This window comes from Cavenderia fasciculata (genome assembly GCF_000203815.1).
Source record: "Cavenderia fasciculata unplaced genomic scaffold Scf_Dfasci-G-o-80e12.f1-5, whole genome shotgun sequence".
NCBI classification, from domain to species: domain Eukaryota; phylum Evosea; class Eumycetozoa; order Acytosteliales; family Cavenderiaceae; genus Cavenderia; species Cavenderia fasciculata.
The window spans coordinates 320436-341336 of NW_004457735.1; the positions used below are offsets into that span (position 1 = coordinate 320436).

Sequence of the window (20901 nt, forward strand, 5' to 3'; positions counted from 1 at the left end):
ACAGCTAGAATAAAAGGGGTGGTTCAAAAGACGACATTGCCGATGGTTTAATTAATTAACTATAACATTTCACATAACATACACATAATTCATTCAAATGATAAATAAGAATGGGAAAAGAAGATAATAATAGTAACAAAAGGAATACTGCTGCAGCAGCTGCTGCTGCATCAATCAATAATAGTGATAATCATAATTATGATCAAGATGAACCTCACCAATATCAACAAAAGGTTGGTAATATATATAAATATATATTATAATCAGATATGATATATATGATATATTACATTACTTTATATATATGTTTATTAAAACATGTACTTTTTGTATATTTGTATCTATATCTATCTTATTAAATAGGATAAAGTAGAAGAGGTACAAGTAGAAGATGAAAAGAAAAAAGATACCAATACCTATGCAACAATAGGTAATCCAGAGGAAACGAGTAATATATTTTCGATTATGACGATTGGTTTTATGACACGGTTGATGCGAGTTGGTCTAACGAAAACACTGACCTATGATGACGTCTATCCAATCAATAAACGTGATCGATCTGATATACTCTACAAACAATTCATCAAACATTGGGACAAGCAAGTAGAAAAGGATACTAAAAAGTTTCAACAAAAAGTGGAACAACAAAGAAAAAAAGGAAAAGATGTCCAACAAGGAGTAGACCTTGGAGACCTCACTGCAAAAAAGGCATCACTCATCAGTGTACTAAATTCAGTCTATGGAAGGTATTACCTAAGTTCATTAATTTATAAGTTTCTAGGTGATGCAAGTCAAATGGTTTATCCATTAATGATTTATTATTTGGTATGTATTAATATTTAATAATAATATTATTTAATAATAATATTATTTAATAATAATATTTAATACATATTAATTGTATTTATTTATATTTTGGGTTTAGACAAATTTTGTTCAAGATGAAAGTGAACCATATTATAATGGATTAATATATTCGGCTATTTTACTTGCATGTTATGTAGCAAATTCTTTTTTCATTTCTTATTGGGAGTATCGATGTAAAATTGTTGGTTTTCAAGTTAGATCAGCAATCATTACTGCTATTTATAAAAAATCGGTATGTCCAAAAAAAAAAACTCAATCAAATTTAAATTAAATATTAATTAATTAATTTATATTTCCTTCTTTTAGTTAAATATATCAAATTCAGTTAGAGAAAGTGAAAACAAAGGTAAAGGGAATACAATGAATTTAGTTTCAGTAGATGCTGATATGTTGATGGAGCTATTTGTTTATTTCCAATATATTATTGCTTCACCGATCCAATTGATCGTTTCCATATTTCTATTATTCAAATTGTTAAAATGGGCCGCTCTTATTGGTCTCGGATCACTCCTTGTATTTTTACCACTCAACTTTATTGCATCAATGAAAGAATCTAAAATCAATGAAGAAGTTATGAAACGTAAAGATATTCGTATTACTCAAATTACTGAATCAATTAATGTAAGAAAATCAAATTTAAATAATTATAAAATGAATATTAATTTAATTTATATTATTTATTTAGAATATTAGAGTATTAAAATTCTATGGATGGATTGATTTATTTTATAGAAAAATCATGAAATTACGTGATGATGAAGTTCGTGAGATTAAAAAGTTAAATGTAGTAATTGCTATCAATTATTTACTTTGGTTCCTTGTAAGTTCAATAGTTTTAAACAATCAATCAAACAAATCCAACCATTTTTAAAAAAAATATTAATATTAATTATTTTAATTTTAATTTTAATTTTAATTTTAATTTTAATTTAAATTTAGTTACCAGATACATTAACAGTAGCAACATTTTCATCATATGCATTATTGGGTAATAGTTTAGATGTTAGTACTATTATTACAGCACTATCTATTCTATTTATTGTTAAATTCCCAATTAGTTTACTACCTCATATTGTATCGGGTCTCTCATTGTCCTATGTCTCAATTAAAAGAATTGAAAAATTCCTTTTAAATGAAGAATTGGTTGAACCAGATGTCAATCTTGCCGGTACTGTAACCTATGGTAGCCTCGACCACCAAAGTGAATTTGATTCAAGTAATTTAGCAATTTCATTTTCAAATGCTTCATTTAAATGGTCTTGTATTAATATTGATGATGACGATCAAGAAAAAGAAGAAAAAGAAGAAAAAGAAGAAGAAGAAAAAGATGGATCAAAAAAAAAAGAAGAAGAATTTGTAATTGAAAAGAAAAATCCACCATCAAAAGAAAAAGAACAACAATCATCATCATCATCGGAAGAGATAATATTAAATGATATTAATTTAACATTTCCAATTGGAACGTTGAGTGTTATTATTGGTAATATTGGTAGTGGTAAATCAAGTATACTATCATCAATGCTTGGTGATATGAAATTGGTAAAGGGAAGTGTATCACATCGTGGATCAATTGCCTATGTTAGTCAGATATCTTGGATTATGAATGGATCGTTACGTGCCAATGTTACGTTTGGTCATCCATTTGACCAAGATCGATACGATGCTGTCATCAAGGTTTGTTGTCTGCTGCCAGACTTGGAGATTCTACCATCAAGAGATTTGACAGAGATTGGTGAAAAGGGTATTAATCTAAGTGGTGGACAAAAGCAACGTGTTGCATTGGCAAGAGCTCTTTATTCCAACGCCGATATTTACCTATTTGACGACCCACTCGCTGCATTGGATGCTGGCATTGCAACCGATATCTTTCAAAATGCTATTAGAAAACTCGTTCCCTCCAAGACTGTCGTACTCGTCACTCATCAAATGCATCCTTTGGAATTCTCTGATCAAATTATCGCAATGTCTCATGGTCATGTTGATTACATTACAACTTATGATCAGTTTGATAAGAGTCAAATTAGTGTTTATGAATTTGGTCATAAAGCAAAGGAAAATCAAGAACAAGATGAAGAGGAGGAAGAAGAAAAGAAATCTTCATCAGATGAACAATTAGATGAAGGGGATCAAGATGAAGAAGGAGCACTTGTAGGAGAGGAAGAAAGAAATGTTGGTCAAGTTAGTTTGGATAATTATATTCGATACTTTAAATCGATTGGTCCCATTTACATTATCATGTCAAACTTGTTTAGTTTGATTCCACCTGCGTCGAGTGTGTTTGGAAACTATTGGTTGAGTCGGTGGTCAGAGGAATGGCAGAACCAGAATCATCCCTCCCTTCCATACTATCTGGGTATTTACTTTGGTTCGGCTGTCGTCATGGCAATCAGTATCTTTTTAATGACTTTGATCAACTCGCTCGGTGGATTGTACTCGAGTCAACGCTACCACAAAATTGCACTCGACCGTGTATTGAATTCTCCCGTTCAATTTTACGATCAGAATTTGTCTGGTCGTATTATTAATCGATTCAGCAAGGATGTGTCGACTCTAGATACTACCTTGCCCTACTGCTTTGCAGAGTCGAGAGATGCTTTCCTCAATATTCTCGCAGTATTTGTTATGATTGCATGGGCTGCTCCCTATGTACTCGTCGTCTTTATCCCCGTTATTGCTGGTATGTGGGTCATCAAAAACTGGTATTTAAACAGTGCAAGAGAGATGCAACGTCTGCTCAGTGTCTCCTTGTCTCCCGTGCTAACACACTTTTCCGAGACCCTCTCTGGACAAGTCATCATCCGTGCCTTTAGCGCAAGAGATAGATTCGCCAATGACATGATGGACAGAGTCAACACCAACACTCGTATAGGTCTCTACGAATCATTTATTGGGTTATGGGCATTCCTTCGAATTGAAATGCTTTGTGCCATCTTTGTCGTTGCAACGTGTATCGCCGCTACATTCCTTCGTAGTCGTCTATCACCTGCTCTCATCGGTCTCGCCATCACCTACACCACTTCAATGTGTGGTGAACTCAACTGGGCATTTAGTATCATGACTCAAGTTGAAACATTAATGAACAGTGTCGAAAGATTAGAGTTCTATCGTGGACTCAAAGTTGAAAAGTCAACTGGTCTCTATCCTCCCAAAAAGATAATCAACAAGAAGAAATCAAACAAAGACAACAAAGACATTGAACAACAATCATTATTATTAGATCAAAAGGAAGAAGAACCAATTGAATTGATTGTACCACCAAAATCATGGCCATCACAAGGAAAGATTGTTTATAAAAACTATTCGATGAGATATCGTGAAGGATTGGAACCATCTCTAGTAGACATTAACCTTGTCATTGAACCAGCCACCAAAATTGGTATTTGTGGAAGAAGTGGTGCTGGAAAGTCAAGTTTCCTCCTTGCTCTGTTCCGTTTGGTCGAAGGATTCGAGGGATCCATTGAAATTGATGGTTATAATATTTCAAAGGTACCACTCAACCTATTACGTCAAAAGATTACATCGATCCCTCAAGAACCAAGTTTGTTCAAGAGTACTCTTAGATACAATCTGGATCCATTCGAGTCTTGCACCGATGCAGAAATCTACGAAGTATTGGATCGTGTTCATGTACGTGACAAGTTGATGCGTGGTAAAAAGAAAAAGGATCAAGGAGACCAACCAGGCGCCAAGTGTATTTTGGATATGGAAGTATCTGAAGACGGTGGTAACTTTAGTGTTGGGCAAAGACAATTGATTTGCATGGCAAGGGCATTGCTAAGAAAATCAAGAATCATTGTCATGGATGAAGCTACTGCCTCTGTTGATTTGGAAACCGATGAAATCATTCAAAAAACAATCAGAGAAGAATTTAAAGATAGTACAGTCATCACTATTGCTCATCGTCTCAATACGATTGCAGATTATGACGAGTTAGTTGTTATGGCTGCCGGTCAAATCAAACAAATTGGTAAGCCCTCTGAAATCATTCAACTTGTTGATGTTGATGAAAAAGAAAAGGTTCAATAAAACAAATTATCGGGCAACCATTTTCGCCAAACACATTTGAACAATATTTGGGTATATATTATTATTTTTTATCCTATATAACTTTTTACATTAACAGAGTTTATTAATTCCATCTTCTTTAGAGATTTAGGCATTTATATTATTACTCACAGTTTATATCATTCTTTATATTTTATTGCTATATTATTTTCGCATCTTCCCAACTTCTTTAATAGGTCAATATGCGGATCATCATAGATCCATTGACGATTAAATAGGATAAGAGTTTTATTCAAAAAGTTGAATTTAAATTACTTGCTGCATAAACTCTTATCCTATTTAATTTTGTCATCGATCAACTCTTTTCTTCAACTGGCCTCAAAAAAGCAATCAATGACCAGGAAATCAAATCAATCGTTGGACAAGACAATAAATATTTAATAAATAAACTTTCTATTATCTTTCATCGAGGTGAAATACAATTAATATGTTTTGGAGGAAGAAGAGAATGACAACTTATAAATATCGGGCAATCATTATTTCAACACATGAAAACAATATTATTATTTTTTATTTTTTTTTTGAGGCTTGTGTTGATCCAATCTTTTCAACCATCCTCTTTTTTGTTTTGATATCAAAACACATCATTTCTATTATTTTATAATATCCAATAGTTCTCATTCCTTTTCAACAGTTTTTTAACATATATTTCTGTGGAAACAAATGGCTCACCTCAATCTCTTTCTCAACTATCATTTTATCCTATATAGTATTTTAGAGTAATAGAGTTTATTATTTCTACATTCTTTAGTCTTAAGCCACATGCTGGATGGAGCCATCTTAAAAAGGTATTGATTAGATCCCCAGAGCTGGGTATTAAATTGTAGATTTTCATGTATGAAGGCATCCATATTACTAATCACAGTTTATATCATTATTTTTCTTTTATCGTGAACCTAATTTCGGGTCAACCCACTTTCTTGATATGCTCTTTTAGTTTACTATCATTGATCCATTGACGATTAAATAGGATAAGAGTTTTATTCAAATAGTTGAATTTAAATTACTTGCTGCATAAACTCTTATCCTATTTAATTTTTGTCATCGATACCAATCTACTCTTTTGTTCGGCTGGCCTCATAATTAATCAATCAATATCAAGGATCAAGAAATCAAATCAATTGACAAGACAATAAATATTTAATAAATAAATAAATAATACCAAATAAATATTACTAAATAAATAACTTTTTATTATCTATCCTCGAGGAGTAATACCATTAATATGTTTTGGTGGAAGCGGTGGAAGAGGAGGAGGAGGAGAATAATGTTTTTGGGAAGGTACTATTGGTAGAGGTGTGCATTGTGGTTGAGCTGTAGTTTTAGGAGGAGGAATGGATGGGAGGGGAACACCCTTCATTGGGTGTGGTCGGCTTGATCGAACATATGTTGGAGAGTGAGGTGTTGGAGTTTCTCGATCACTAGCACCATTTAAACTTGGTTGAATATTAAACTTTTGGCTCAATGATGCTGGTTTGACTGGTAATGGTGGATTTAGTTGGACTGACCCAGCTGGTGGAGCTGTTGGAATACTAGAGGATGGGTCATGTATAGCATGAGGTGCCCATGTTCTCCTATTCTCTCTGCTGGGTAGTGGAGGTGGTGTTGGTTTGTTGCTATTTGATGTATCGTTGATATTATTATTATTATCAATTTGAGGAAGAGGACGAGGTGGAGGAGGAGGAGGAAGAGAGTTGGTTGGAATTGGTAGATTTAATCTTTGAGATTGGTAAAATATATTTGCAATACATTGTAATAGATGATCGAATGATAGTTGAATGTTGGTCAGTGGTATATCAAATAGATGAATCTTTTCATTCACTAGTTGTTGGTTGGCAGTCACAATGATATCATTGTCAATCGTTGATGATTTTAATAATCGGTCTACATATTGTTTGGCAGTGTCAAAGTTTGCTTGTAATAATCTATTATATTCATCCGTAGCAATATACAATTTACTAATATTATCTTGAAATGTATCCAAAGTAAATTCATCACGAATAATCGGTGTCATGATCCAAACAACTTTAAAAAAATAAAAATAAATTTAATTAATTAATATTAAATATTATTATTTGTAATATATTATTTGTACATTACCGTTGATTTAATAATACTAGTATTCTTCTCTACTGCTACTGTCATTATATTATAATATAATATTATAATATAATTTTCGATTTGTTTTTAAATATATTTATAAATGTGTGTGGGTGGGTCAACCACTCTCGGTGTCATTCACCTTCAGCGAGAGAGAGAGAGTCAGAATAATAGCTAACCCACATCCACCGACTGAGATGGTTAATTAATTAATTAGTTTAAAAGGTCTCTCTCTCCAATTCTTGATAGATCAATCCATTTTAATAGGATTCCTTTCCTTTATATTTAAAAAGAGAAATTTATAAATACAATTTGATCAATGATTATAATGGTACATACCTTTGAACTGTGAGCATGGTAAGGAATCATCGTCATTGTTCAAACAACAGCAACAACAGCAACAACACCAATATCAGCTAGCAGAGTAAAAGGGGCTGATATTGATAGTGATGTTGCTGTTGTTGCCATGTTGATGAACGCGATATACTTTTGGTGTATTGGCATAGATAGAACTGTTTGATGTTGATAGTGATAGTTGATCTACTGCAAATGACATTGTAACTAGTGTTGATGATGGTACCTATAAAACTATCCTATAAAATATCAAAAGAAAGTAATATAAACAAGTATGTAGTGGTGGTCGGTTCGGTCAAGTTCATGAAATAAAAATCTATTTTTGGATTGAATCTCAGTTCAATCCAAAAATAATATCAATCTTTAAACCAATTAATAAAAATACCATTATCTATTTATAATTATAAATCCTCTTTTTGTCTTTTTGTTCTTTTGTCTTTTGTTTTTTATAAAGTCTTTGTCTTTTTATCCTTTTTTTTTTTTTTGATATTTACTCGAGTGTTACATCAGAAGATGAAGATGGTAATTTTTGAATTGAATCCTAAGATTCGATCAACTTTACTGAGATGCCAAGATACGGGACAGACCTCCAGTATGTACTTACTCGATTTCCTTTTTGTTAGCCAAGGCTAATTACTTTATAGGTATCAATCATTTACCTTTAAAGCTATCATGTAGATACTAAATAATAATATGTCGATAGAAGTTAGTTATCGGTTTCATCATAGCTTTTGAACTTTCTTTCATAATCGATAGTTATGTATTATTAATTTTCCATTATTCGTATTTGTATCTTGGTTTTTTTTAATCTAGTTGTACATATAATATAAAAGAAATATGTTAATGAAAAAACTTTTCCAGTAAGCAGTTCAAGAGGTTTTTAAAAAAATTACAATTTAAAATTAATCAAAATTTTATTTATACATGTTTTCTCTCATTTATATAATATTATATTATTACAACTAAATAAAAGTATGTTCCTTTTTAAAGAATAGACTGATTTGTTCAAAGAATGATCGTTTAAAAGGAGGTGGTTCATACTCTGGCATGATGGTTTGTTCGGGTGGTGCTGGAGCAATATGTATCGACTCGAGGTAAGATACCAAGTTATCATGTTGATAGTGTCTAGCAATGATGAGTGCATCTTTGATGACACCTTTTGGATTACTGTATTCTAATATTCTACAGTTATCAATCATATAGGTGACTAGATTGAAATGACCAAATGCAACGGCCAACATAAACTCTCGCTCGGTGACATCATAATCTTGTTCGATTAGAAAGTCTACAATCTCTACACTACCACCAATACATGCGTCGATAAGTATCGAGTTGTGATTCTTGATGGATGAGTTGGCGGAGAATGACATGTTGGTGAATCTCTGTATATCCTCTTGATAACATTGCTTAAACAAGTCAAAGTCATTGTTGGTATGTAGGAACGATTGAAACTCGAATGAGTTTTCTTTAATTGCAATACGAGGATACCCATGTTTAATCCTATACTTTATCATTGGTGCCAATTGTGGACTTGAAAACCATACTTGTGGATCTGGTATCCTCAACCTAGCCGATCGCAAACCCAAACATCTATGTATCTTTCTAACCATCCTAAAGATATGTTTGGCAATTATCTTGTATCCAAATACTCTTTTAAATAATGGTAAAAGAGAGATATCTTGAAGAGGTACATCTCCTCCGATTGTTGTAATTTCTCTACTTGACGACGTCGTAGTTGAAAAGAGTTCTGAGGAATCCTCTGTTGTTGTTGTCTCTATTCCTTCAAATAACGATGATGATGTTGTTGATGACAGTTCACCACCAAATAATGTTGTTGATGTTGTTATTGATGATGATGCACCACCAAATAATGATGTTGATAAATAGGATGGTGGTGGATTTGTTGATAAAGAATGACGTTTTATACAATTGATATTGAGTTTGTTGTAGTTGTGGATAGTGTGAAGACGATCTTTGTTGAATAGTTTAATGATGAGGTGAAAGATGGCATCTCGAGTGGCTGGTGGACATGTGCGATCAGAGATATCAAATTGTGAGTGATATCCAATAGTCGATGTCGTCAATGCCCTTCCTTCAAGTCTTGATACAACCCTTTTATCTTTAAGGTCACATTTCATACCAATAGCAATCAATGCAATTGGTTCATGTTCTTTAAATCCACTAGGTGCACCACTTAAATTAGTTTGACCAATCAACTTTGCACCTTCATATGATTCTCTATTAGTTACATCATACACAATAATATGTACTTTTGATTCTTTTGAGAATTCATTAATCTTTGTATTATCTATTCCTTCTCTTTTTATATACTATTGATTTAATTAACAGATGGATGAGTAAAGTTTGATTGATTATTAATTAATTATATGATTTACTTACAAAATTCAAATGTAAAGTATCGATGTGTTGATTTGAAATGTACAACTTTGAAGTAGCAAGTGGATGGTGCACAATTTGATCAAATGATGATATATTGTCTCTGTTGAGCAATGAGTTTAGAAATACTGTCTTGCCTGTACTAGCTGCTGTTGTTCCTTTGACTGTTATATGTGCAATGTTTTGACTGAGTATGTTGTTGTTGGACATGATCTGTTATTGATGATCAGATATATATCTGCAAATATTATATCTTTCTTTTACTTTCTATCTATTACTGTGTTCACACCCCATTGTTTCAGTGTGAAATTGGTAAAGATAAAAATAACATGTGTTTTGATTTAAGATATTTTTAAGATTGACCTTTATAAAAACATATAAAATAAAATCTCTCTTTAAAATCAAAGATACAAAAATAAGTCACCAATTAAATAAGATATCTTTTAAATTAATTTATTTATTTGTTTTTTTTTATACCAAAGATACTAAAATAAAAGAAATAAATAGGATTATAATAGACGAGGAAGAGAAGGAGAGAGAGAAAGCATTTGATTTGAAAAAGGATGGACAATAGGTCCTTTGGATCTCGTTGGAGCAATTTTGATCTTTCTGGCCTGGATAGATGTAGTTGTAGCATGATGTTAGATAGGAACACGCCTCTGTCGCGCATTTGGTTTGTTCACACGATCCCATTTTGTAGACGCCTCTGTATACGCAGTGGTTGTCCATGTCACACTTGAAGAGCGCCTGACTGTCTTTCTTGCACTTTGTCCTGTCTTCAAGAGAGACTACTGTGAATGGATGGCAAGTGCCCTTTGTAGTGGACGACCCATTGACGCAATAACACTTTTCAAAGGGATTGCATCCTAATCCAATACAGTTTACGGATTCATTGGTCGCAGATGACGGTATCTTTTCGCATTTTTTGGTGCCATTCCCATCGCAGTACAGTCCCAACTCGATATCACACAAATCAAATATTGTGATTCCTTCGGTCCATAAACATGGGTCGCCTTCTTTGAGACTAAAATATGCCACACATTTACCGTTCAAACATCTTGATCCCAGTCGACATTCACGGACCTGACTTTTCTGAGTACAATTGTCTCCAAGGGCCAACTCTGGAGTACACGAATGATTCTTCTCATTGCAATAATGGTCGTAGGGGCAGTCATTGCTATCCTTGCACGTGTTATTCTTGAGTGTACACTTTCCACCAGTACATTCCAAAGTGCCCAAACACTGATATGAATCTGTACATGCATCACCATTTTCTAGATACTGTTCTATTGTACTATAAAGATTAAATCATATCAATTCAAATAATTAGTTTTGATGTCTATGGTGGGTTGTTCCAAAAAATATAGACAGTTTTAAAACTGATTACGCTTACCATTTTTGATTTGCACATCCAAATAATGATCCACATTCTAGAGAGTTTCCTTCTTTGTCTTTTAATGTCGCGTTGCACTTTCCATTCAACTCTGTGTTTTTGACACATGTGCCATTGAAACAGTGAGTGCCATAGATACATCCTTCGTTTTCACACGGTTGTCCAGCCAGTTGACATTTAGCACCCGCATTGTACAGTTTGCATGGAGGGGATGGAGGTGGCTCACCATTTGACAATCTTATACTGCCAATCACCAATACTATTACTATTAATAGAATTGAATTAAATATTGTTTTCATCTTTTTCTTTTCGTCTCTTATTTTTAATATTAATAAATTGTTACTATTATTTACTATATCTATCTATTATATTTTTAACTATAAAGTTTTATAAAACATCCTATTTGAAATTATTATTAATCAAATCAATCAACAGAACTGAATGGATCCATCCATTTATCCCTTTTGACCCAACTCTAATTTAATCCCATTTAATTATCATCATCATCATCATCATACCTTACTGTTTGTTTTTTTTGTTAGTTGGGATGATTCAACGTTCTATTACAGATATGTATATATTTATACACTAGTGTTAAATTGATATCACGTTATCATAGTAACCCTAGTGGTTTCTATCAACAAACACTACTTTGATGTGTAATAAACAACAAAAAAAATCCCCCCACTAGTGTTGTTCAGGTTTCATTGATGGTGGTGTGATTTGATTTGATTTGATTTGATTTTTTGATGATAGGGATGAAAATGGATATACCACTAAGTATTGTTGTGTTATTATTACTATTAATACAACGGTGGTGTTGGTGTTGATGGTGATGTTGATGACACCAGATATAAAAGGAGCGCTCCTTCTATTCAAAGGAAAGATATTCACAGATGTAATCTATTCTATTATATCACAAACACACATAAATTGTGTATTGTAACACCCCTTGTTCATAATATGAAGATATAAAGCCAAGCCATCCAAGAGTGTGATTTTGATGTTGTGACTGATCAATCAATCTATCATCTCTTTTTGGATTATAATAAAGGTAGGTGTTCAGCCAGACTGGATAGTACCTAAATTCGTAGTAGCAAGAGTAGTCAGTAGAAAGTGTCAATATTATTAATTAATATTAAATGAATTTGTCCATCGTTGTAATATTACCAAAAATAAAAATATATCATCTTCATCTTATTATTTTTAATTATTATTATTTTTATAATTAATTATTTTAATTATTTTAATATTATTTTTAATTATTATTATTTTTAATGTTAATGATAATTATATGTAATAAAAGAATGATTTCTTTGAAATAATTGTAGGAATCTTTCTAAAAATGATCGAGGATGTTTTAAAGGTGATGGTTGGTATTTTGGTGGTGGTGGTAGTGATGGTTGATATTGGTTGGCTATATACTGCGCACTTTGTATCGACTCGAGGTAGGATACCAAGTCATCGTGTCGATAGTGTTTAGCAATGATGAGTGCATCTTGTATGACACCTATAGGGTTGCTATCTACAATTCTACAGTTATCAACCATATAGGCGACTAGATTATGATGACCAAATGCAACGGCCAACATAAACCCTCGCTCGGTGACATCATGTTCTTGTTCGATTAGAAAGTCTACAATCTCTACACTACCACCAATACATGCGTCGTTGATGACCAAGTTGTGATTCTTGATGGATGAGTTTAGCGAGAACGACATACTGTTGAATCTCTGTATATCCTCTTGATAACATTGCTTAAACAAGTCAAAGTCTTTGTTGGTATGTAGGAACGATTTAAACTCGAATGAGTTTTCTTTAATTGCAACCTGAGAGTACCCATGTTTAATCCTATACCTCACCATCGGTATTAATTGTGGACTTGAAAACCATACTTGTGGGTCTGGCATCCTCAACCTAGCTGATCGTAACCCCAAATCTCTATGTATCTTTCTAACCATCCTAAAGATATGTTTGGCAAGTACTTTGTATCCAAACACTCTTTTAAATAATGATTGAGGTATCATTCCTGATGAAGAAGAAGAAGATGAAGAAGATGGTTTTGATGATGGTGGATTTGTTGATAAAGAATGACGTTTTATACAATTGATATTGAGTTTGGTGTAGTTGTTGATAGTTTGAAGACGATCTTTGTTGAATAGTTTAATGATGAGGTGAAAGATGGCATCTCGAGTGGCTGGTGGACATGTGCGATCAGAGATATCAAATTGTGAGTGATATCCAATAGTCGATGTAGTCAATGCCCTTCCTTCAAGTCTTGATACAACCCTTTTATCTTTAAGGTCACATTTCATACCAATAGCAATCAGTGTCAATGTATTTCCTCCACCACTTAGATTAGTTTGACCAATCAACTTTGCACCTTCATATGATTCTCTATTAGTTACATCATACACAATAATATGTACTTTTGATTCTTTTGAGAATTCATTAATCTTTGTATTATCTATTCCTTCTCTTTTTATATACTATTGATTTAATTTAAAAAGATTGTTTGTTTGTTAGATTAATTATTTATTTGTATTATATAAATATATATATGATTTATAATAGACTTACAAAATTCAAATGTAAAGTATCAATATGTTGATTTGAAATATACAACTTTGAAGTAGATAATTGGTCGTGTACTATTTGATCTGATGATGTTATATTGTCTCTGTTGAGCAATGAGTTGAGAAATACTGTCTTGCCTGTACTAGCTGTTGTTGTTCCTTTGACTGTTATATGTGCAGTGTGTTGGTGGAAGAGTATTTCATTGTGGTTGGATAACATGATCTGTTGTTGTTATTACTATCTATTATTACTTTAACTTGTTTGAGTGATGACCCCATTGTTTCATCTGAGCATATTACTTCTTGACAGGTCAAAGAAGAACCACACTCAAATAATTAAGCCACTACAATAATTATTCATTTGCAGACTCAATTATTTGAAACTTTACTTTATTTTTTTATTTTTATTATTTTATTATCCGAAATTGGTAGATACAAACAAAAAGAGTGAATACTTTAAGTGTATACTAAATAGCAAGTATCTGAGAAGATATTCAAAGATGTAGAGATCATTCATAGCAAGTTGTACAGCGACACTGTGATTGATGCAGTGAAGTTACATCAGATATTCAAAGAGGAGTGTATAGATTAAAGTCACATGAGATCATTAGTTTACACGAATGTATTGTGACTAATCAAACTGATCTATTCATCAAACACTTTGATAGTTTCTATCAATCAATTGCAGTCTCACCATTAGTAGATTTAACATTTATCGATGTATGTTTAGAAATTATCAATATTATAAGTGTTGAATATTCAATCTATAGATTTACTAATTAGTCATTATTCTTATGATTTAAAAAGGAGAATAGTTTACACTGCTTTCATGATTTATTAACTACAAGCTTTAAATATGAAAATGAAACAGCTTTTGGTATGTTGGTAGAGATATCAAAGCAATCATTGGATCAACCCGGTTTTATCTACCAAATGTGTCTCGGTTGGAAACCAACAAGAAAGAGACTAGACATGTTGCTAAGACATATCGACTATTCACATCTTGAAAGATATATTCAATGGATGATCAATGTCCCAATATCAACTGGTGATTTGATCATGTTTGATAAATTATGTAAAGATATATTGGGTGATCCAACACACAAACAATCACAACACTCTATGAGTATAATGGACATACTGCTATACAAACAACTTTATCAAAAAGATCTTTCACACCTAAACAATCCATTTAAAGATTTAATCAACAAATTAAATAATAATCAAAATAATAATCAAAATAATAATCAAAATAATATTAATCAAAATATTAATAATGAATCAAAATATGAAATAATATATTATATGGTCAACAAATTAAAGGAGTATGGATTAGATTTAAGAAATCAACTTTTTGTTGCAGCCATGCAATGTGGAGATAATCATGAGATTTTGAAATGGTTCAAAGACAGTTTTACAGTAAAAGTGGAGTTGGATATACTCTGTCAAAGTCAATTCGATCAAATTCAACTCTTTGCATCAACTGAAACTTTAAATTTGATCAAATACCAACAAATGTTCGCATCAGACAATGCACCAATATTGCAGTACTCAAACTATATGTTCCTTGTGACCCTAAATTTTTGTCAACCACATCAACACGGATGAACCAAGCATTTGAACAAGGAAACTTGGAATTGGTCCATTTTTTGCTAACGGTTGATAAAAGATATGGAGGGACTAGATATAGTATCGTCAAGATAAATCCATCAATCATGTCAATGGATCTTGTCAATAGATTAAAGCAAAGTGTTTCTAAACAAGTAATGGCTCAATCAGCCATCTCTGCCAAACAAATAGATGTTTTACAATAATTCATCTTTTAAAAGATGCTGTAATATCAAATAGAAATCTTCCATCATCATATGGGATCACTAATATTAAAATACATTTATTAAAGCAAGTAAGAATGGATTGGTTAAAACTGTGGAATGTTTTGTATCGGATATTGACAGTTTTGTAGATTCATTTACTGAAGCTGTCAAAAACAATCAATTCAAAGTTGCCAATTATTTGGCAAAACAATGCTTTTCACTTGTCACTAATCATCAAGGTGATCAAGACTATAAAAAAGCTAACCTTTTAAATGCACTCTATTATATTAGAGATGGCATTCAATTTGAATCGCTTTGGAATGATTTTAAAGAAATCACAACCAACTCCAAGATGGTATCTAAATTATTAACACAGCCACCATTCTATCCAACATCTAATCGTCGTCATGTATCAAATGTCATTGATAGAATCATCCAAAACTATTCAAGATTTTATAATGGTCCTAAAAGAGATCAATATCAAATGGAACCACTACAATTGTCCAATCCAGACAACAACCACAATAACAACACTCCATCACATCCATTCACCTACCACATCATCTCTAAATATAGACATGATCCACAATTCAACCAAATAATTAATTTTAATGATTTTGATATCAACCAATTTTATTTTGATAATAGAAAGTTTGGATTGACTCCTTTTTAACCAAAATACTTTTAAAATTAACTAAATAAAAATTAAATAAATCAATAAACAAACAAAAAAAAAGAAAAGTATTTTTTAAAGATTATTATTTTCCTTTCAAGTCAACACACAAACATAATATCTCTTTCAAAAAGATATAAAAGAATGATGAATAATCAAAGTAATAATAGAAGCAGCAGTACAGATTATATTAAAATGAAAAGGAGTGAATACTTTAATAGTATACTCAATAGCAAGTATCTAAGAACAAAGATATTCAAAGATGTAGAGATCATTCATAACAAGTTGTATGGTGACACTGTGATTGGTGAAGTTACATCAGATATTCAAAGAGGAGTATACAGATTAAAGTCACACGAGATCATTAGTTTACAAGAATGTATTGTGACTAATAGAACTGATCTATTCATTAAACATTTTGATAGTGTTTATCAATCAATCATCACTTCATCATCTGTATGTATACATACAAAGTTAAAGTTAAACTATGAATCAATGTATTAATCATATCGTCTTTTTCTCAAAAGGATAATGGTTTTAAACACTTTCATGATTTATTAACTACAATCTTTAGATTTGAAAATGAAACTGCTTTTGGAATGTTGGTTGAGAGATTTAAGCAATCATTTGATCAATCTCGTTTTATGTACCGTGTGTGTCTTTGTCACACTTGGAAACCAACAAAAAAGAGACTAGACATGTTACTAAGACATGTAGACTATTCACATCATATCGGATACATTCGATGGGTGATCAACGTCCCTATATCAACTGGTGATTTGATCATGTTTGATCGAATATGTAAAGATATACTAGATCAAAAGCACAAACAACCAGAACCTACAACTAGTAGTAATCAAAACAACATTTTACTTCAAAATAATAATCCTTTTAAAGATTTAATCAACAAATTAAATAATAATCAAAATATTATAAATCAAAATAATAATAATAATAATAATAATAATAATAATAATAATAATAATAATAATCAATCAAAATATGAAATAATATATTATATGGTTAAGAAATTAAAAGAAAATGGATTAGATTTAAGGGATCAACTATTTGTTGCAGCTATGCAATGTGGGAATAATCAAGAGATTATAAAATGGATAAAAGATAGTTTTACAGATCAAGAAGAGTTTGATAAACTTTGTCAAAGTCAATTCGATCAAATGAAGCTCTATGCATCAACTGATACTCTAAATATACTCCAATACCAACTACATGTACTCTTTAGTCTAAGAGAATGTACCAACATTGCAATACTCAAAATGTATCTTCCTCAAAGTGGCTCTAAATTCTTATCAACCATATCAACACAGATGAACAAAGCATTGGAACAAGGAGACTTGGAGATGGTCCATTATTTGCTCACTATTGTATCTCCAAACAATCATGGTGGTACTTACACTATCAAAAAGATAAATCCATCAATCATGTCATTGGATCTTGTCGATAGATTAAATAGGAACGCCTATCTACTCGCATCGAGCCAGGTATTGGCTCTATCAGCAATCTATTCTAAACAATTAGATGTTTTACAACATATCATTGTAAATACATTTTCTGATCTAAATTCATTAGAAACTGATAGTTTGGTTGTCAGAGCTCTGTGTATTGATGATACAAGTATTATCGCATTTCTTTTGGATATATTCTATCAGGCCAATAGCGAAAAAAATGATGATGAAGATAAAAGAGCATTTAGAGTGACACCAAATGATCTATGTGATATGGTACCTCTATCACTCGAATATTTATATTCAAAGGGTCATGCACTAGAATTTTCATTTATAAATCATCCTCAATTTGGTTTTGGGTCTATCCAAATAATATCGTTGGGTAAAAAGGAATCTGACAAGTATATCGAAAGAGTACCATCACTTGAAATCATTCAAATGATTATCAATCTCCAACCAATCAACACTCAACAACCTGTTCATCCTTGGGTCATACTATCAAGATTCGTATATTTAGAGGATGATATTCATCTTTTAAAAGATGCTGTAAGATCAATTAGAAATCTTCCATCCTATCACCTCACCAAGATTAGAGATACATTAATTAAAGCAAGTCAAAATGGATTTGTTAAGGTTGTTGAATGTTTAGTCAACGATATTGAAAGTTTTGTAGATTCATTCACTGAAGCTGTCAAATACAATCAATTCAAAGTTGCTGATTATTTGGCCAAACAGTGCTTTGCAATGGTCACTAAACAACTAGATGATCAAGACACTAAAAAAGTTATCAATAATACAAATGTTAAACTTTTAAAATCATTTTATGTCAGTCGTGATGACAATCAATTTGAATCGCAATGGAATGATTTTAAAGAAATCACAACCAACCCCAAGATGGTATCTAAATTATTAACACAGCCACCATTCTATCCAACATCTAATCGTAGTCAAATATCAAATACGATTGATCGAATCATCCAAAACTATTCAAGATTTTATAATGGTCCTGAGAGAGATCAATATCAAATGCAACCTTTGCACTTGTCCAATCCAGACAACAACCACATTTCAACACTACCCGACCACTATCTACATCCATTCAACACCTACTATATCATCTCTAAATATAGACATGATCCACAAATCAATCAAATAATCAATTTTAATGATTTTGATATCAATCAATTTTATTTGAATAATAAGAGGTTTGGTTTGATTCCTTTTTTGGGTAACTAAAATTAAATAAATCAATTAATCTTATGAATTTTCGAACTTTTTTTTTTTTTATCATAACTTAAAAATTTGAGTGTCTGAGTTAGCAACACACAGCAATATTTCCTATTATTTAATAAATAGATATAGCAAGAATGGATAATCATAGTAGTATAGATAATAATGATAGTGATGATATCAGTAAATACATTAAAAGTATACTTAACAGCAAGTTCTTAAGAACAAAGATATTCTCATCAGTACAATCTATTCATCACATGTTGTATGGTGACATTGTGGTTGATGATAAAGGATCATATGTTAAACGAGGAGTATATAGATTAAAGTCACATGAGATCATTAGTTTACACGAATGTATTGTGACTAATCAAACTGATCTATTCATCAAACACTTTGATAGTTTCTATCAATCAATTGCAGTCTCACCATTAGTAGATTTAACATTTATCGATGTATGTTTAGAAATTATCAATATTATAAGTGTTGAATATTCAATCTATAGATTTACTAATTAGTCATTATTCTTATGATTTAAAAAGGAGAATGGTTTACACTGCTTTCATGATTTATTAGACACTATCTTTAGTTTTGAAAATGAAATTGCTTTTAATTTTATGGTAGAGAGATTAAAGCAATCATTGGATCGACCTGGTTTTATGTGCCGAATGTTTCATAGATGGAAACCAACAAGAAAGAGACTTGGTATGGTTCTAGTGCTCGATATAGGTAATTCACATCATGTTAAATACATTCAATGGATGATCAATGTCCCTATATCAACTGGTGATTTGATCATGTTTGATCAAATATGTAAAGATATTATGGATCAAAGACCACACCATTATGTAGATCTTCCACTTCTAAACAATCCTTTTAAAGATTTAATCAACAAATTAAATAATACTAATAATAATAATAATAATGAATCAAAATATGAAATAATATATTATATGGTCAACAAATTAAAGGAATATGGATTTGGATTTAAGAGATCAACTATTTGTGGCAGCTTTGCAATGTGGAAATAATCAAGAGATTATAAAATGGTTAAAAGATAGTTTTACAGATCTAGAGGAGTTGGATAAATTCTGTAAAAGTCATTATAATTATATTACAAAACATGCATCAACTGACACTATAAATTTGATCAAATTCAAATTAACCCACATCATTCACATCAAAGAACTTTGCAGCATGGCAATACTCAAACTATATCTTCCATTTTGTGGTCCTAGATTTTTACCAACTCTACAAAGGCATATGAACCAAGCATTGAGTGATGGAGATTTGGAATTTGTAGATTATTTGCTCACGGCTGAATCTGACAAAAAAGGTCTGCTGGCGAGTTATTATCCTATCACCGAGATAGATCCATCAATCATGTCAATGGATCTTGTCAATAGATTAAAGAAAAGTCGCAGTTTATGTGTTTCTAAACAAGCGATGACTCAATCAGCCATCTCTGCCAAACAATTGGATGTTTTACAATACATCATTGCCAACACGTCTTGGTCAACGGATCATGAAGATTCATTTAATACTGAAAGCTTGGTTGTCAGAGCTCTGTGTATTGATGATACAAGTATTATCGCATTTATTTTGGATAGATTCTATCATGTCAATGATGGTGGTGATGAACATAAAAAAGCATTTAAAGTGACACCGTATGATCTATGTAATATGGAACCTCGTACACTTGAATATTTATATTTAAAGGGTCACTTTTTAGAGTTTGAAATATCGTCTCAATCTCAAACTCAGTACACCTATCTTGGAATATTCCACAAAAATTATACCGACAGATAGCTGCCACTTGAAATCATTCAAATGATTATCAAGTACCAACTATTCAACACCCAACAACCTATTCATCCTTTGATCATACTCTCAAGATTTGGATATTGTGAAGATGAAATTCATCTTTTAAACGATAACTTGTTGGGATCAATTAGAAATCTTCCAT

General features: G+C 31.6%; 8 protein-coding genes across 8 annotated transcripts; 4 read left to right on the forward strand and 4 right to left on the reverse strand.

The window, feature by feature from the left end:
* Nucleotides 1-110: 110 nt before the first annotated feature.
* Nucleotides 111-4893, forward strand: DFA_04952 (uncharacterized protein; the record flags this gene model as incomplete). Its single annotated transcript, XM_004360616.1, has 6 exons — nucleotides 111-233; nucleotides 364-825; nucleotides 926-1099; nucleotides 1174-1488; nucleotides 1553-1687; nucleotides 1807-4893. 6 exons carry the CDS (start codon nucleotides 111-113, stop codon nucleotides 4891-4893), a joined length of 4296 nt encoding a protein of 1431 aa, XP_004360673.1.
* A 736-nt stretch (nucleotides 4894-5629) lies between these two features.
* Nucleotides 5630-7077, reverse strand: DFA_04953 (uncharacterized protein; the record flags this gene model as incomplete). Its single annotated transcript, XM_004360617.1, has 3 exons — nucleotides 5630-5787; nucleotides 6151-6957; nucleotides 7050-7077. The coding sequence occupies 3 exons, from the start codon at nucleotides 7075-7077 to the stop codon at nucleotides 5630-5632; spliced, it is 993 nt and encodes a 330-aa protein (XP_004360674.1).
* A 700-nt stretch (nucleotides 7078-7777) lies between these two features.
* On the reverse strand, nucleotides 7778-9993 carry DFA_04954 (uncharacterized protein; the record flags this gene model as incomplete). The annotated part of the gene is made up of 5 exons (XM_004360618.1): nucleotides 7778-7856; nucleotides 7881-7927; nucleotides 8046-8067; nucleotides 8428-9716; nucleotides 9787-9993. 5 exons carry the CDS (start codon nucleotides 9991-9993, stop codon nucleotides 7778-7780), a joined length of 1644 nt encoding a protein of 547 aa, XP_004360675.1.
* Nucleotides 9994-10254: 261 nt separating this feature from the next.
* DFA_04955 (uncharacterized protein) lies at nucleotides 10255-11475 on the reverse strand (the record flags this gene model as incomplete). Its single annotated transcript, XM_004360619.1, has 3 exons — nucleotides 10255-10268; nucleotides 10548-11077; nucleotides 11177-11475. The coding sequence occupies 3 exons, from the start codon at nucleotides 11473-11475 to the stop codon at nucleotides 10255-10257; spliced, it is 843 nt and encodes a 280-aa protein (XP_004360676.1).
* Nucleotides 11476-12456: 981 nt separating this feature from the next.
* DFA_04956 (uncharacterized protein) lies at nucleotides 12457-13972 on the reverse strand (the record flags this gene model as incomplete). The annotated part of the gene is made up of 2 exons (XM_004360620.1): nucleotides 12457-13665; nucleotides 13757-13972. The coding sequence occupies 2 exons, from the start codon at nucleotides 13970-13972 to the stop codon at nucleotides 12457-12459; spliced, it is 1425 nt and encodes a 474-aa protein (XP_004360677.1).
* A 378-nt stretch (nucleotides 13973-14350) lies between these two features.
* On the forward strand, nucleotides 14351-15360 carry DFA_04957 (uncharacterized protein; the record flags this gene model as incomplete). Its single annotated transcript, XM_004360621.1, has 3 exons — nucleotides 14351-14379; nucleotides 14421-14472; nucleotides 14560-15360. 3 exons carry the CDS (start codon nucleotides 14351-14353, stop codon nucleotides 15358-15360), a joined length of 882 nt encoding a protein of 293 aa, XP_004360678.1.
* A 107-nt stretch (nucleotides 15361-15467) lies between these two features.
* Nucleotides 15468-19815, forward strand: DFA_04958 (uncharacterized protein; the record flags this gene model as incomplete). The annotated part of the gene is made up of 7 exons (XM_004360622.1): nucleotides 15468-15554; nucleotides 15661-16217; nucleotides 16374-16695; nucleotides 16767-18933; nucleotides 19062-19390; nucleotides 19478-19734; nucleotides 19755-19815. The coding sequence occupies 7 exons, from the start codon at nucleotides 15468-15470 to the stop codon at nucleotides 19813-19815; spliced, it is 3780 nt and encodes a 1259-aa protein (XP_004360679.1).
* Nucleotides 19816-19910: 95 nt separating this feature from the next.
* On the forward strand, nucleotides 19911-20744 carry DFA_04959 (uncharacterized protein; the record flags this gene model as incomplete). The annotated part of the gene is made up of 1 exon (XM_004360623.1): nucleotides 19911-20744. One exon carries the CDS (start codon nucleotides 19911-19913, stop codon nucleotides 20742-20744), a length of 834 nt encoding a protein of 277 aa, XP_004360680.1.
* Between the last annotated feature and the right edge of the window lie 157 nt (nucleotides 20745-20901).